This window comes from Lissotriton vulgaris, chromosome 1_1 (genome assembly GCF_964263255.1).
Source record: "Lissotriton vulgaris chromosome 1_1, aLisVul1.2, whole genome shotgun sequence".
NCBI classification, from domain to species: Eukaryota; Metazoa; Chordata; class Amphibia; order Caudata; family Salamandridae; genus Lissotriton; species Lissotriton vulgaris.
Genome location: NC_141685.1, coordinates 990,654,188 through 990,669,621, shown reverse-complemented (window position 1 = coordinate 990,669,621; position 15,434 = coordinate 990,654,188). Strand labels below are relative to the sequence as shown.

Sequence of the window (15,434 nt, the reverse complement as noted above, 5' to 3'; positions counted from 1 at the left end):
CTTTGGCTTGGCGCTGGCTAGGAGACGGGTGGCATGCAGATGGGGCAGGGGCGTGCCCCGAAATTTAAGGAGTGGCTGGGGGATATGATCCTATGGCAAGAGCAGCTAAACACATATGCAAAGTTACTCCATGCCGCCTCCAGGCCCGTGACATATGGGCCTGCTCACAATGTATCTTCTGGAACATCTACTCACCTAATTTATAGTCAAGGATCTATATCCAGGGGAGGCAATTTAACGCCTGACCAATGCTGGACGCAGAAATGTAGTTAAATGTTGTTTGTTTGCCAGTCATCACCTACTGTGGCCCATTCCCCAAGCTCACAGAGATTGCATGCTGCTATGAGGTTTGCTTGTATTCCAGTAATGGATAGGTTTAACACAGATGATGCACTCATTTTTTTGTTTTTGTGTGATTTCCTGCGGACTATGCGCACGACTGCGGAACAACAGACGCGGACACATGGGTCTTTTGATGTGATGTATTACAACTCTTGTATGATGTAACTGTGCTGGAACTCATCATTCTACATGTAAACTGATATATTAATTTGAAAACTAATAAAAACATTTTTTTTAAAAAGGAATGTTTAGTCTTTCATCCAGTAAGGGCTCCTTCCCTCGACTGGCACCTGAAGATAGTTCTATATCAACTCATGAAGAGTCAATTTAAACCCATACACAGAGCAGACCTCACGTTTCTCTCATGGAAGGTTGAACTGCTCATAGCGCTGACTTCGACCAGGACGGTAAACAAGATGGTAAACAGTCTAAATGTCGACTTTTTTATTTCGCCAGACGATAATATCAAGGTAAAAATTTCGGAGGGACAGAATATAGAAATCAAGAATATCAACAACCAGAATATCGACCTGAAGGTAAGAAATATTGTTTTTGTTAATATCAAAGTTCGTAATATCGATAGCAAAAATATCGATAATACTAATATAGATATTAATAATAGTGTTATGTATTTTATTATTTATTTTATATGTGTTTTTATAATTTTTGTTAATTATTTTACTAGTTTAAAATATATGTATTACATTTTTAGAAGTTAGTAATAATTTATTTAAGTAAATATGCGTTTTAGTACCGTAGCAGGTTGTGGGTTTATAGGGGAAAAGGGTGGGAAGTAATTTAAATATAGTAAATTAATTAAATATTTTTTAAGAATCATTAAATATTTTCAAATACATTTTGGGGCCTATTAGGATGTCGGGAGGATCGCCACCGCCATGCGGGCGGTGGCGATCCGCCCGACATCCTTGTCCGCCCACCACCCACCCGCCACCCATTTTCCCCACCATATTACTATGGCAGGGGGACCGCGGCGGACGGAAAGACCGTCCGCCGTTTTTCTGCCCCGGTCGCCTTGCGACCGGGGCGAGGCGACCGCGACGGAAAAGGTTTAATATGGTGGCGGTGTCTATCAGACACCGCCAGCCATATTAGTATGGGCTTTGGGGATTGCCGCCACGCAAAAGGCAGGCGGTCTGCCCCCTGCGGGACCCCATGGTGAAGGAGAGGTCGGGGGTGCACATGGGGGGTACCTATGGCACCTCCCTGCATTTGCATACACAATACAGCATGCACTGCGCGGTGCCTGCCGCTTTGTGTATGCAAATGCATCACATGCATTTTTAGCATTGTGGCGGGTGGTGCTGAGAGCACCGCCCGCCACAATGTTAATAATGCAGTATGCGCCTGCCACTGTGGTGGGCCCGTCCTAATACCCCCCACGGGACCCCGCCCTTATGGCGGGCAGTCCCATAGTCCGATAGGATGGCGGGCGGACTAAGTCCACCCGTCATCTAATGACCCCCTTTGTGTTTTAGTTCTGTAGCGGATTGTGGGGTTATAGGGGAATAAGGTGGGAAGTAATTTAATTGTAATTAAGTAAATATTTAATTTTTATTTATTGGTATTGATAAATTCGTTTTTGTTAATTATAAACTGGTAATTAATTGGTAATGATTTTTTATTAATTTATTAATTGGTAATTATATTAAGTGTATTCATTTATATATTGAAGTGTGTTGTGAGGTTATAGGGTAATAGGGTGCGAAGTAATTTAATTGCAATTAAGTAAATATTTAGTTTTTAATTATTGGTATTGGTAAATATTTTTATGTTATTTAATTATGAATTGGTAATTCATTTTTAGTAATTGGTAATTAATCTTTATTAATTGATTAATTGGTAATTATATTAAGTATATTAATTTATTATTGAAGTGTGTTGTGAGGTTATAGGGTAATAGGGTGGGAAGTAATTTAATTGTAATTAACTTTTTTTGTGTCGAGTATTGTTAATTAAATTATTGTTAATAAATTATTAACTGGTAATACATTTTTGAACATTTTTTAAAAATAATTCTCCATTAATTATTAATTGGTAATTAAATTAGATTTTTTATAATTTATTGGTATTTATTAATAATGTATTGTTAATTAATTATTAATTGCTAAATGATTTTTAATAATCATTGTTTTTTGGTATTGAATTTTTTTTATTTTGTGTTTTATTATTATTTGTTAATACATTTTTAATAATTATTATTTAATTGTATTTATTTTAATTGTTAATTAATTATTTATTGGTAACTATTTTTACATAATTATTTATTGGTATTGTTAATTAAGTTGAGGTAATTTAGTAATTAAATTGTCATTTTTTATTAAAAAATATTATTTTAATTATTAGTAAGTTATTTTGACCCCTATGCTATCCAACACTTTCCCTACTGTTGCACGCTCTGGAGTTGGAATAGTAGTTTTAACCCGTACGCTATCCAACACTTTCCCTACTGTTGCACCACTGGAGTTGTAATAGTAATTTTTACCCTTACATTATCCAACACTTTACTTACTGTTGCACCCTCTGGAGTTGGAATAGTAATTTTTACCTCTACACTATACCACACTTTCCCTACTGTTGCACCCTCTGGAGTTGGAATAATAATGTTTACCCTTACGCTATCCAACACTTTCCCTACTGTTGCACCCTCTGGAGTTGGAATACTAATTTTTACCTCTAAGCTATCCAATATTTACTGTTTTATTTAATGTAGTGTCTAATTTATTTAAAACAAAATGTTTTTATTTGTTCTATATAGTTTAGATATTTTTATTTATATTATTGTATGTGTATGTATTTATAATTTATAAAATGTATTTTAACAATTTATAAGTTATTAGAGTAATTAATTGTAAATATTACAAAGTAAGTATATATTATATTTTATATGTGTATGTTAATTCTTATTTTACATTTTATGTATTACTTTTAATTTAAATATATTTTTAACTATGTTTATTTTAATTATAAGTATTATTTATTTCATTTTCTATTTTGTTTTTAAACATTAAAAAAATGATATTTTTTACAACAATATTTTTTCTCTCGATATTTTTGTACTTACCTCAATGTAGATAGGACTTCGATATTCTTGACGGCGATATTCCGCCTCTGATATTTTTGATGTGGATATTTTGGAAGTCGATATTCTGTCAGTGATTCAATCAAGATACAGGCTTTTACAGCTCAATAACCTTTCTTGCGCTTCACGGACAATTTTGTATGTAATTCTCAGAACCAATCCAAAATGTATCCCCAAGGTCCCTTCAGATTTTCAACTCAATGAACCCTTAATACTGCAAATATTCTTCCTAAATCCGACATCACCAGCAGAGAGTTCTCTGCGTACACTAAGGGGCCCACTAGGATGACGGGCGGACTTTGTCCGCCCGCCATCCCAATGTAAAACGGGACCGCCCGCCATAAGGGCGTTGATCCCGCGGGGACCATTAGGATGCGCCTGCCACACTGGCAGGTGCATCTTGCATTTTTAACATTGTGGTGGGCGGTGCTGTGCACAACGTGACAGGCACAGTGCGATGCCTGTCGCGTTGTACAGTGAAGTGCAGGGGGGTACCATAGGTACCCCACATGTGCACCCCCAGATGTCCCGCAACGGGCCCCCACAAGACATTTCCCTCATGTCTTTCCGTGGCGGGAAAAGCATGTCACCGCCTTCACCCTAATATGGATGGCGGTGTCTAACAGACACCGCCACCATATGAAACCCTTTTCTGCCCGGTCAACTCCTTGACCAGGCGGAAAAGCGGGGTTGGTCTTTCCGTCCACCGCGGTCCCCCTGCCATAGTAATATGGCGGGGGGAAATGGGATCCACCTGACATCCTAATGGGGCCCTAAATATCAAGAGATGTCTAAAATTCTACTTACATTGCACTAAACAGGTCAGGAGAACTGACCAACTGTTGGTCTCATATGGACACACTTGTAAGGGTGCCCCAGTCAGGAAAGCCATCACATTGCAGCCACAATCGAGTTCTGTCACTCAAAGGCTGGCAACCCACTAAATGCTAAAACCAAGGCGCACTCAACTAAGGCATCTGCCATCTCAACTGCTTTGTTTGTGGGAGTGCCTCTGGAGAAAATATGTTGTGCTGCAACTTGGAAGATTGTGCATACATTCATGCAGCATTATTGCCTGAAATCGGTGCAGCGCAGTGATGCAACTGTTGGACAGCCGTACTACGCCACTTATTTCAATAAGATGTGCCTCTTTTGGTTACATGTGTTTGCCTGTGTATTTATACAAATTATAGTATATGACAAGTTTATTTACTTGCATATGGATATTTTTCTGTCTATATTTTTGTATCCACCATCTGCTATTTGTGCTAATGCTATAAGTATAGTAATACAATAACAGCTTGCTATTCTGATTCAAGCATGTGAATCTATGAAATATCCAATCCTGGAGAAGAAAATAAGTTACTTACCTGTAACTGTGGTTCTCCAGTATTGAAATCTTTCATAGATTCACATGTGATCCACCCTCCTCCCCTGAGAGGTTCCCCTTATAGCTCAGAATTATTATTGTTCCCTCTGGTGCTTGAAAATCTTAGGGACTCAGCCTCTCTTGGGAGTATTATAGAGGGTGCTATCGCCTGACTGCCTGGAGTTTGGTTCCTTTTTTAAATGTACATAGATAGGAGATGTAAGTAATAGTTCATTACCATTATAGCCTTTGACAATGGCAACACTGTCTTATTATGGTACAGTGGGACTCCCACTTAGACCATGGGGAAGGCTTCAAGCATGTAAATTTGTGAAAAATACAAATTCTTGAGAACTACATTTACATGTAAGTAACTCATTTTCTTCTTAGTCATCTGATTCAGTAAGGCGAGGTTAACTCGCCATCTCCCACTAACTCTTTCTGTTGTGTGCAGGGATGTACAGTATTGCCTGTTATTCTAATTTTACCTTATGACTCTGAATGATCCAATTTTGCAGTTACCTGTACGTACAGTCCTCAAGTGCTGATATGTTTCATATATTAACATGCAGTCCTTAATTCTCTATAGTCAGTGGCACATTGATCTTTCGTACCCTTGCACATGTGTGCACATAACCAGAGGATGGCGGCATTTGGGGGCATGGAGTTGAATGCACTCTCACCTCATTAGTTGAGGTTTAGGTCTTTCAAATGAGGCGATTGTGCTATTGAAGTGACTCTGGGTACAATGTTGTGGTACGTTAAAATCATATGATGCTGTTACTGTGGGTCTAACATTTCTGCAATGGAGAATCATTTTAGCATGTACATCTATAAAGTATGCCAGCATTGAGATTGTAATAACAGGTAATTGCCTTGTTTCATCTTGAGATATGTGACATCAGGTAAAGCATGACTTCTTAAAGAGGCAAGTGTAAAGAAACGCTTTTTGCATTCAAGTTGGCTAGTAAAACTTTATTTATATATTGTGGTTTTATCATGTATTGGAAACAATTAACAGAACTAAATACAATTGTTTTTTCTCGTAGATCTCATATGAAAAGCTTTATTGTGTGGCAGTACCTCCTTGGCTATCAATACCGGACAGAACCTGGAACATTACTCATTTGGAACACATAAAAAATACCATATCTTCTAGAGGGTTCAAAACTAATTTGGATATACAATATTTTGCCCTCATCAACACATGGTGCACCGATAATTATATTAAACCATTTACTAAATTTTTTCCTTATCTCATTCTGATAAACTCATTAGTTATACTCGCCAGCAGTAATTTCTGGTTCAAATTTCCAGGAACAAGTTCAAAAATTGAACATTTTCTTTCAGTGCTCGGAAAGTGCCTGAATTCCCCTTGGACCGCCAAAGCACTATCTGCAACAATGTACGAGGACATCCCACAGTCTACGATAAAGCTTGCCATGTCAAAGAACCCCAGAGCAGGAATGCCTTCCAATTATGCAATCGAAAATGAAGGTAAAGGGAGTGGATTGCAAGGGTCCAGCTCGGCTGAAAAATTACAAATTGCTATGAGGATGTCTCCAATTGACTCAAAAGTTCAGAGCAAGCCTGAAAAAATCCTTGACAAGAAGGAAGGAGAACAAGCCAAAGCTTTGTTTGAGCACGTGAAGAAATTCCGGATTCACACAGAGGAAAGAGATATTCTATATCAAATGTACAAGAAACAGACTTTTCTAAGAGTCTTTGAATCCATTGTGTTTATCGTTTACATCTGCATATATGTTCCTCAAATGAAGCATGTGTCCCACTGCATTGACGAATTCAATATGACAGGGTTTGTAGACTATTTCTGTGTCTATGGAATGGCGCGCATGAATAATTTGATGTCCACAGTTTATTTGTTCTTACTTGCCATTTACACCTGCCTTTGTTTTGTCAACTTCTACTGGATATTTCACAGCAATCTAAAAGAATACTCCTTTGAAAAGATCCGCAAAGAATCGGGCATTGACGATATTCCTGATGTAATCAACGACTTTGCCTTCCTACTTCATCTCATTGACCAATATGATAGATTGTATTCCCGAGAATTTGCAGTGTTTCTGTCTGATGTGAGTGAGACCAAGTTGCTCCAGATGAACTTAAACAATTATTGGACAATTGATAAACTGAAACAATCATTGTCTATCGATGCACAGGGAAAAACAGAACTGCATCTTTATATGATGCCTGGTATCCCAAGCCAGGTGTATGAATTAGATGAAATTGAAGTCTTAAAGCTAGAGTCAGTTGACATGACCATCCCCGCAAGTATTTCTAAACTGAAAGACCTAAACGAATTATGGTTAAACAACTGTAATATAAAGTTGAACAATCAAGCACTTGCTTTTCTAAAGAAAAATCTGTTAGTTTTAAAGATAAGTTTCTCATCCCCTCAGGAATTGCCTTCTTGGCTGTATCACATGGGCAAGCTTCAGTGGCTGTATCTGCATGGAAAACTTCAAGGAGAAAGAGGTAGCATCAACTTGCATTCATTTCGTGAATTGAAGCAGTTGCAGTTCCTATATCTTAAGCTCTCAATGGGGTCAATCCCCTCCCCTATACTGGAATTGGCAGCCACAGTCAACACTTTATTAATTCATAATGAGGGTCATAAACTTTTTTCTCTTGCCAGCCTTAAGGCGCTCAAAAAACTTAATTACCTGGGGCTTATTCAGTGTAAGCTGGATAAAATTCCAAACTTTATTTTTAGTTTACCCGACCTAGAAGGAATCGATTTGGAAGATAACAGTCTCAAATCCCTCGAGGAGCTAGTCAGTTTGCAGCACTTCAAAAAGGTGACTTCTCTTAAATTTTCGAGGAACAAAATTACCAGCATTCCTCATCACATTGGACAGATAAGCAACATTGAGAGCCTTTATTTAAACAACAATTTGATCACTATCCTAAATACGGCAGTTTGTAATCTAAAAAAGCTAAGTAACCTGGATATTTCCTTTAATAGCATTCAGCAACTCCCTCGCGAGATAGGTCAGCTCCAGGAATTGAAATATTTGGTTGCATCTAATAATAATATTGCAATTCTACCAGATGAATTGTTCACATGCATTAACCTTGAAAAACTTATAGTGTCTCACAATAAACTTACCAGATTGTCGCCCCTAGTGGGTAATCTGACACAGCTGAGGTATCTGGAACTGACTGGTAATCTAATTGAGACTTTGCCGCAAGAATTAGAAAAATGTGTCCATCTCACCAAGGCAGGACTCCAAATTGAAAAGGATATCTATGCTACTTTGCCTGTTTATGTAAGAAACCAACTACAACCTGGATCAGGGTATGCTTTTATGTAATTAACACACAAATACACAAAGACAAAACAAATTAAGTTGTTTGTATGCATGAATAAGTTACTTACCTTCTATAACAATTTTTCTAGTAGATACCCTATCTAACTGCAGAGTCATCAACTTTAGAATATACCCAGGCACCAGCCTGGATCTGGAAGATTTTTCAACATAGCCCCTGCAAGTTAGTAGTAGGTGTTGTACGCTTCCATGTCGATTTAGCTATGCCCTGGAAGTGACTACTGGAGCAACATATAGGCACTGCCCCAGTGCGCCGCCAGTTTCTTTCTTACACAATCCATGTACTTGGATGCGGAGGCCAAAAATGAATTTTTGTGTCAGTGAGTAGATTTCTAAGCTGGGACCTTTCTAGATGATTAAAATTCTATTCTACAGAACAGCAAGGAAGGAGGCCGGCGAGGAGTCTGCGGTTAGACTGAACATTCACCAGAAAGACATTATCAAAGGTAAGTAACTTGTTTTTCTTATGGGAAACTTCTAACTACAGATTCCTCACCTTTAGAATAGATACCAAAGCAGTAAATCCCTTGGTGGTGGGTTTGTGAAATGACTTAGACCAAAAAGTCCAGAAGGGCTGAACAGCCAAAATGCCCTTCTAGTCGGACCTGGCTGTTGAGGCACTAGTACTTTGTAAATATGTGCACTGATGGCCATGTTGCAGCCTGTCAAATATCTAGGACAGACATGCCACATGCCAGTGCATCTGTAGCAGCCTTAGCCCTGGTGGAATGAGCTCTCAATCCTTCTGAAGGCTACTTCTTGTCCGTCCCATACCAAATCTTGAAGCAGAGGACTATCCATCTGGACGATGTCTTTTTCTCTAAGCTTTGACTTTCTTTGTCCTAGAGAACTCCACTATGAGCTGATTGTGCACCCAATTATTTCTCGTACGATCATTGTAAAAGCTGGGTTAGCTTTTGGGGTCCTCCCTTCTATTTCGAGGAGTAAGGTTGGGCACAGAACATCGGAACAGTTGGTGGCTACTCAATGTGAAACGTAGTCACAACTTTTGGTAGAAAGACTACTCTAGCGCTCAGCATCAGTTTGTCTAGGAAGATGAAGGTAAAGGGTGGTTGAACAGACAATGTGTGATGCTCACTCATGCAATAAGGTGAACTTATCATTTAGAGGATAATCGCTGTCAGGATCAGGTGGCTTAAAGAAAAGCTGTGCAACAATTCATAAAGAGTACACATAAGGAAGGCCAGGACCAAATTCAGGTCCCACTGAGATACCACAAAAGGTTTTGGGAGAAATATGTGAACGAGACCTTTGAGGAAAGCCATCACCACAGGTGATTTAAACAGGGATGTTTAATCTGGTAAAAATGTAAAAACCCTACAACAGTAGTCACTATAAGATCTCGAAAGGCAAACAGCAAAACAAACAACAGTTAATCCAACGGTTTGGCTTGTAACAGGTCTGTGTCACCTGAGCTACACAAGGTCCGAAATGTGTCCCTGCATCCTGTATAACTAGATGTAACAGAAGGATGCCTGGTTGGCAAGAAGGCATCCACTACTTCTGGAGGAATACTGAATTCAGTTAACGTCTGCTACTCAATCTTGGCGAATGGAGGCGTAAATTGCACAGACCTGGGTGCAAGACCCTGCCCTTCTGCTGCAACAGTATGCTCTCTTGAAGCAGCCGCCTGATCGGTGAGCAGATGTTCATGCTCAGAATTCCTGTACGACACTTTCCTGACCCAATTTGGAGCCACTAAGATGACTTAGGTGCGGTCACTCCTGCTTTTCTTCAGAACTTGGGGAAGGAGAGGCAGAAAGGCATACAGGAGTCTAGTACCTGACTCCATGCAAAATGCATCTCCAAGAGAAAGCCTTCATGCAAACTCCACCGTGCAAAATTGCTAACTTAGCGCAATTTTGGTGGTGGCAAATAGACAGAGCCAGGATTCTACTCATTGCTGAAGATGCCTTCTTTCACCTCTTGGCACAATTGCCATTTGTGATCCTCTAAATGTCGTCTGAGTTTGGTAGCTCTGGCCTTTAAAGATCTAGCATGGGTGTACCAGCTAGGAGATACTCTAAGGATTCTGCCAGTTACAGAGATAAAGACCTTCCTGGCACAGGATCCAGGATTCCACACTGCCCTGCTTTTCTGCACCTTGAGAACTTGAAGCAGGCTCCCCTTGATGGATGGCAGGAAGGCATTCAATGCTTAGTGAATGGCCTGGTTGAAGTAGAAGCGGAGTTCTACGGCGATCAGAGTCCTCTGATCTCCACCTCTCCCAGCCCATTATTAATGCATCAGTCACCACTGTCAGCCCTAGGTGGGGCAGGAAGAGGAGTCCGCCACTGCTCCAATGTCAGCCAGATAGCCACCACTGCAGATCTTGTGCAGTCTCCTCTGAAACAAGTCCAACAGGTTTCCCTGATGCTGGGCCCATTTATACTTCAGACCCCACTGCAGAACCTGCTTGTGCCATCTGGCATGGCCAACTAGGAGGATGTAGGATGCCAGTAGACCAAGAAACCTTATAGCCAACCTCACTTAGGACTGAGGGTGAAACACAGGGACCATAGCCCGAATGTGTGGCTCGTTGTTCCGGAGATAAGATCTGAAAATGTACCTTATCCAGGATGACTCCAATGAAAGGGACCTTCTGAAAAAATGAGTCAGGTGTGATTTAGATCTGAAAATGCACCATATCCAGGCTGGCTCCAAAGAAAGGGACCTTCTGAAAAAATGAGTCAGGTGTGATTTCAGCAAGTTGAACGTGAATCCCAGGGAGAGTCGCAGTCAATTCAATTCAATTCAAAGAAAACTTTATTCGGATTGCAAAAAATCCATAAAAGTCACACAGACATAAAAACACATTTTTAAAAATAGTTTTACACAGTTAAAAGAAAGGAGAGCAGCAATGATGATGTAAATAGTCAAGATCAGGTTATTAAAGTGCATTCCAATATACATTACAGTTAACCAAAGTGCTGTTGCATAGGAGACATTCTTCTTGAGTGCATGGGCATTTCAGGGAGGTTCCATAGATTTCCGTGCATAAAAAATAACTTTCAGAAATGAGGTTGCACGAAAAATCAAATCTTCATTGTCTAAATTTAAAAGCATAAGATAAGATTGAATTAGGGAAACTGGCCTTTGTTTTTTAAAATATGGGGCTAAGAACCATTTGATATATTTCATAAAAAATTTGCAATGAAAAAAGAAATGCAGTTCATTTTGTCTACTGCGACCATCACAGGGGCAGGGGCTTAGTTCGTGCCCAAAGTTCGAAGTACTGTGGCCCATGGGAAAGCAGAGTGAGTATTTTGTAGATCCAGCTCTTAGGCGAAATAACAGCGACCTCTCCCAGTTAGTCAAAGGGAGTCTGAGGTATAAAGGTATTCGTTGTGGGGATAGATCATTGTTTATATTAATCACATAGGATTTAACAGTTTGTTTTTGTAGTTCTATCTCCAACCTCTTTTCCCTAAAGAGGGCATAAAGTTCGGTTTGTATGACCTTCTTATCTGAGTTCTTAATCTGGGCAGGGTCGTTAAAAAGATTGATTTTCCCAATACTGTCCAGGCTTTCCTTTGTTGCCCGGAGCCACGGGATGCTCATACCCTTGTCACAGTTTAGGCATTCAGATACAATGTCCTGTGTTAAGGTGGCACGTTCATTAGCCCAAATCGACAACCAAAATGTTGCGGGTCGCGTGGAAATGAAGTCGGTTATGTAGGGCAGGTTGAGCTCGGCGTGACAGATGTAACCAGAGGAGGAAATCGGAGCTCCTAAAACTTTTCTACACAACCGGTTCTCTTCTGTCTGCAGGCTAGATGGGCTCACTATCCCCCAAATTTCTGCTCCATAGGTTGCAACCGGAACACATTGCAATTTGTAGATCTTCATAATTGCCCCGGTTGTTTCTGACCTTTTTGGTCGTGGCAAGGCGAGGATGGAATTTATGGCCTTTGAGAACTTGCCTGTGGCGTGGGCGAGATGCCCACTCCACAGGCCGTTCGCAGCAAAGACCATGCCTAAATAAGGAAATGATTTGGTGGAGTATAGCTTCTCTGAACCAATTGAGATGGACATCAGTTGTTTAGCCCCTGGCCCGCATGTCATAACAAATGATTTTTTAAAGTTCACCTTCAGGTCCAGTTTCCCCATAAAAAGGGAGAAACTCTTGACAAGGGCACGAAGAGCATTCGGTGTTAAGCCCATGATCACCGCATCGTCTGCGTAGAGGAGTGCGGGTAGCGGATTCCCTTGGATTTTCGGGACATCCGTTGTCGTCTCTTTCAAGGAATCACTCAAACCGTTTATGTAAATGATGAATAACAGGGGTGCTAAAACGCACCCCTGTCGGACGCCTCTTTCTACCTTAATTGCCCCCGAGGTTTCGCCATCCATTCCGATTCGTACCCGAGCTTTAGTGTCCGCATGTAGATAGGCTAGAAAATGTACCAGGGGTTCATCCAGGCCATAGGAGAGAAGTGTCGCCCACAATTTCGACCTATTCACAAGGTCGAATGCGGACGACAAGTCCATGAAGGCTAGATAAATAGGAGCAGCCTTGGCTATGGTGTATTTGCCTATTATAAGATTGAGATTTAGGCATTGTTCTATTGTCCCAACCCTACTTCTAAAGCCCATCTGACACCTGTCTAGCACCCCTGTTTCTTCGGCCCAATCATTCACTCTGTTGTACAACACCCGGCCCAAGATTTTCAGGGTATTGTCTAAGAGTGAGATGGGCCTGTAATTTGCAGGGTCGGATCTTTCACCTTTTTTGTAAATGGGCACTTGTGCTTGTGGACCAGGTAGCAGGGATGGTACCCAGCGGTACGCTATTGAAAACATTAGCCAGAATAGGCCCCCAGAATTCTGGTCTGTGTTTGATTAAATCAATTGGGAAGCCGTCCGGCCCAGGTGCCTTGTTCCCCAGGCTTTGATTAATGGCCAAGAGGACCTCCCCCAGGGTTATGTCAAGTGAGCCCAGCTTGTCAAAATTTTGGTTTTCTACAGGAGCAGCAGGGTTAGCATATATATTGGAGAAATGTTGCTCCCAATTCTGACTTGAAATGGTGCAGCTGATTGGTGACAGCTGTTTACCCATGTCCCGCATCTTCCTTACAGCGGGCCAGAAGGTTGCACTATTTCCCGTAGTAGCAGAAACTGATAGGTCTTTCCACTGATCCTCTATCATGGCAGCCTTCCTTATCCCTATGGCTGTTTTATAGGCATGCCTGGCGATCCGTACGTCAGCAAGGTCTCTCGGTTTGGAGTTTAATGCCTTGCGAAGTGCCTTATTTGCCGCTGTGCAACAACTGTCGAACCATCTGGGTTCGTCGTTATTTTTCCTGTGGGGAACTGTCAGAAGAGTTTTGATCACATGGCACAAGTTTTCGAAGTCTTCAATTATCCTGTGGTAATTCCCATCCTTAAGTAGGCAGGAAGCAACTGTTAGTTGATGATTATTTGTAATTATATCCATAATGGGTTCACAGTTCACCCCTTTCCACTTTAGCCTAAGGTTGTCTGTTGATGTCGTGATATCTCTTGCTCCCGGAGTGCGGGTGGGTATTTGAGTCAGGCCCATTCTTATACTGAGTACAAGTGCGTTATGGTCGCCAAAGGCTGTTTCTACCACCCCGGCTTGGATGACTTTGTCTAGTAGTTCCACAGAAGTGAAGATGTAGTCTACTGTGCTGGAAAAATCTCTCCCTCTGAACGTTGGGATGTAAGCAGTATCACTGTGTGTAAATGTGTCCATTATATTTGATAGGGTGTGGGTATTTATGAAGTTTTCCAATTCTTTCCCGCGTTTGGTGGCCCTATCTAGTTGGTTAGTACTTGCTTTAGTTCTTGATAATTTAGCATTGAAGTCTCCAGCTAAGATGATCCCGTTGCTTGCGCAGTTGTTGGTTGATTCAGATATCCTAGTTATGTTCTCGAATAGCTCTATATAGTTTTTATTGGGGGTCGATTGAAAGTCGTTATTATAAAAGTTGATCAGATGTACCGATGATCTACAAGTAAACTTGATGATTTGAATATTTGGGCTCTTAGTTGGTATTGGCCTAATAGCCCCCCCTAGAGTTATTCTGAACCCAATCAGCAAGCCTCCCATGGGGCGTCCGAAGGCTGGCTTTTGAGCACAGATGCTGTAGCATTCAAAACCATCTATGGATATTTCTGTAGTGGCCCATGTCTCTTGGAACATTATAATATCTTTATTAGATATGAATTTTAACCATTCCTGGTCCAGAACCCGTTGTTGTAGTCCCGCTACGTTCCAGCTAACAATCGTTAGTACACTATCAGGGTTTTTATGAATATGTGGGTCTGGAAGGATAGTTGTTTTACATCCTACATTGATATCCATTAGTTTATCTTCCCTTACTAGTGGCAGTGTCGGGTGATTTTGGACCAGTTGGGTACCTGATGTTTCTTTATCGACCATCTCTAAAGTCGCAGTCATCTGGAGGGGGTCAATGACTGACTGTGGAGCCTGCTTTCAACATCCAGTTGTCAAGGTAGAGGAAAATTGGTACCCCTAACCTCTGAAATTATGTTGAGTCCACAGCCATCACCTTTGTGATCACCAGAAGGATATTGGTAAGATCAAAAGGGAGTGCTCCAAACTGAAAATGCTTGTGTTCCATCTCTACTCTACATAATGCTCTGGAATGCAAAGTCTGCCTTCTCACCAAAAAGATGAGACCTGTCAAACGCTACATCAGTGGCGTCTGGACATCACTTGAGATGCCTTGAGATGCTATAGCACCATGCTTGTGCCAACTGCTCTAACTAAGCATTCTGTTAAATCCCGGCCTGTACGGATGATGTACTTGGCTGCATCCTGGCAATCTTGAATGGTTTGTGCCAGGTAGATGCAGAGTTCCTCAAAGACTGGCCAGAATGTTTCAGCCACTGTGTCCCATAACACAGGGGAATACCTTCCCAGTAAACATATGACCTTGACTGACCGACCTGAGGGAGAGGCTGGTGGATGAAAACATCCTCTCTGTCCAGGTACACTGCTCTTAGAGGTGTGCACTACCAGGCTCTCAGGAGTGGGATGCTCAGTGCAAAAAGAAGGCTCCTCTGGGGGGGTTTGGGGCAGCATGCCTCTTGGAATATTTGCAGGTGTGCAAGAGCAGGGTTTGGTGCAAATGCCCAGAAGGGTGTCAGTCAGGGCTTCAATGAACTGCAGGAGCAGTTCCGTGGATTGTCCAGGTTATGATATAGCCATGGAGGCAATCGTTTTAACCTCAACTGAAGGCGACTAGAAGTCTAGAACTTATGC

At 41.1% G+C, this 15,434-nt stretch overlaps 1 protein-coding gene across 1 annotated transcript in view; it reads left to right on the top strand.

The window, feature by feature from the left end:
- Positions 1-15,434, top strand: part of LOC147748364 (volume-regulated anion channel subunit LRRC8C-like) — a 373,852-nt gene that overhangs the window by 326,860 nt on the left and 31,558 nt on the right. Inside the window, exons 2-3 of the mRNA XM_086927941.1 lie at positions 5,861-8,130; positions 8,537-8,607. Coding sequence (XP_086784067.1) covers positions 5,861-8,130; positions 8,537-8,607 — 2,341 coding nt within the window. The remainder of the gene's footprint in view (positions 1-5,860; positions 8,131-8,536; positions 8,608-15,434) is intronic.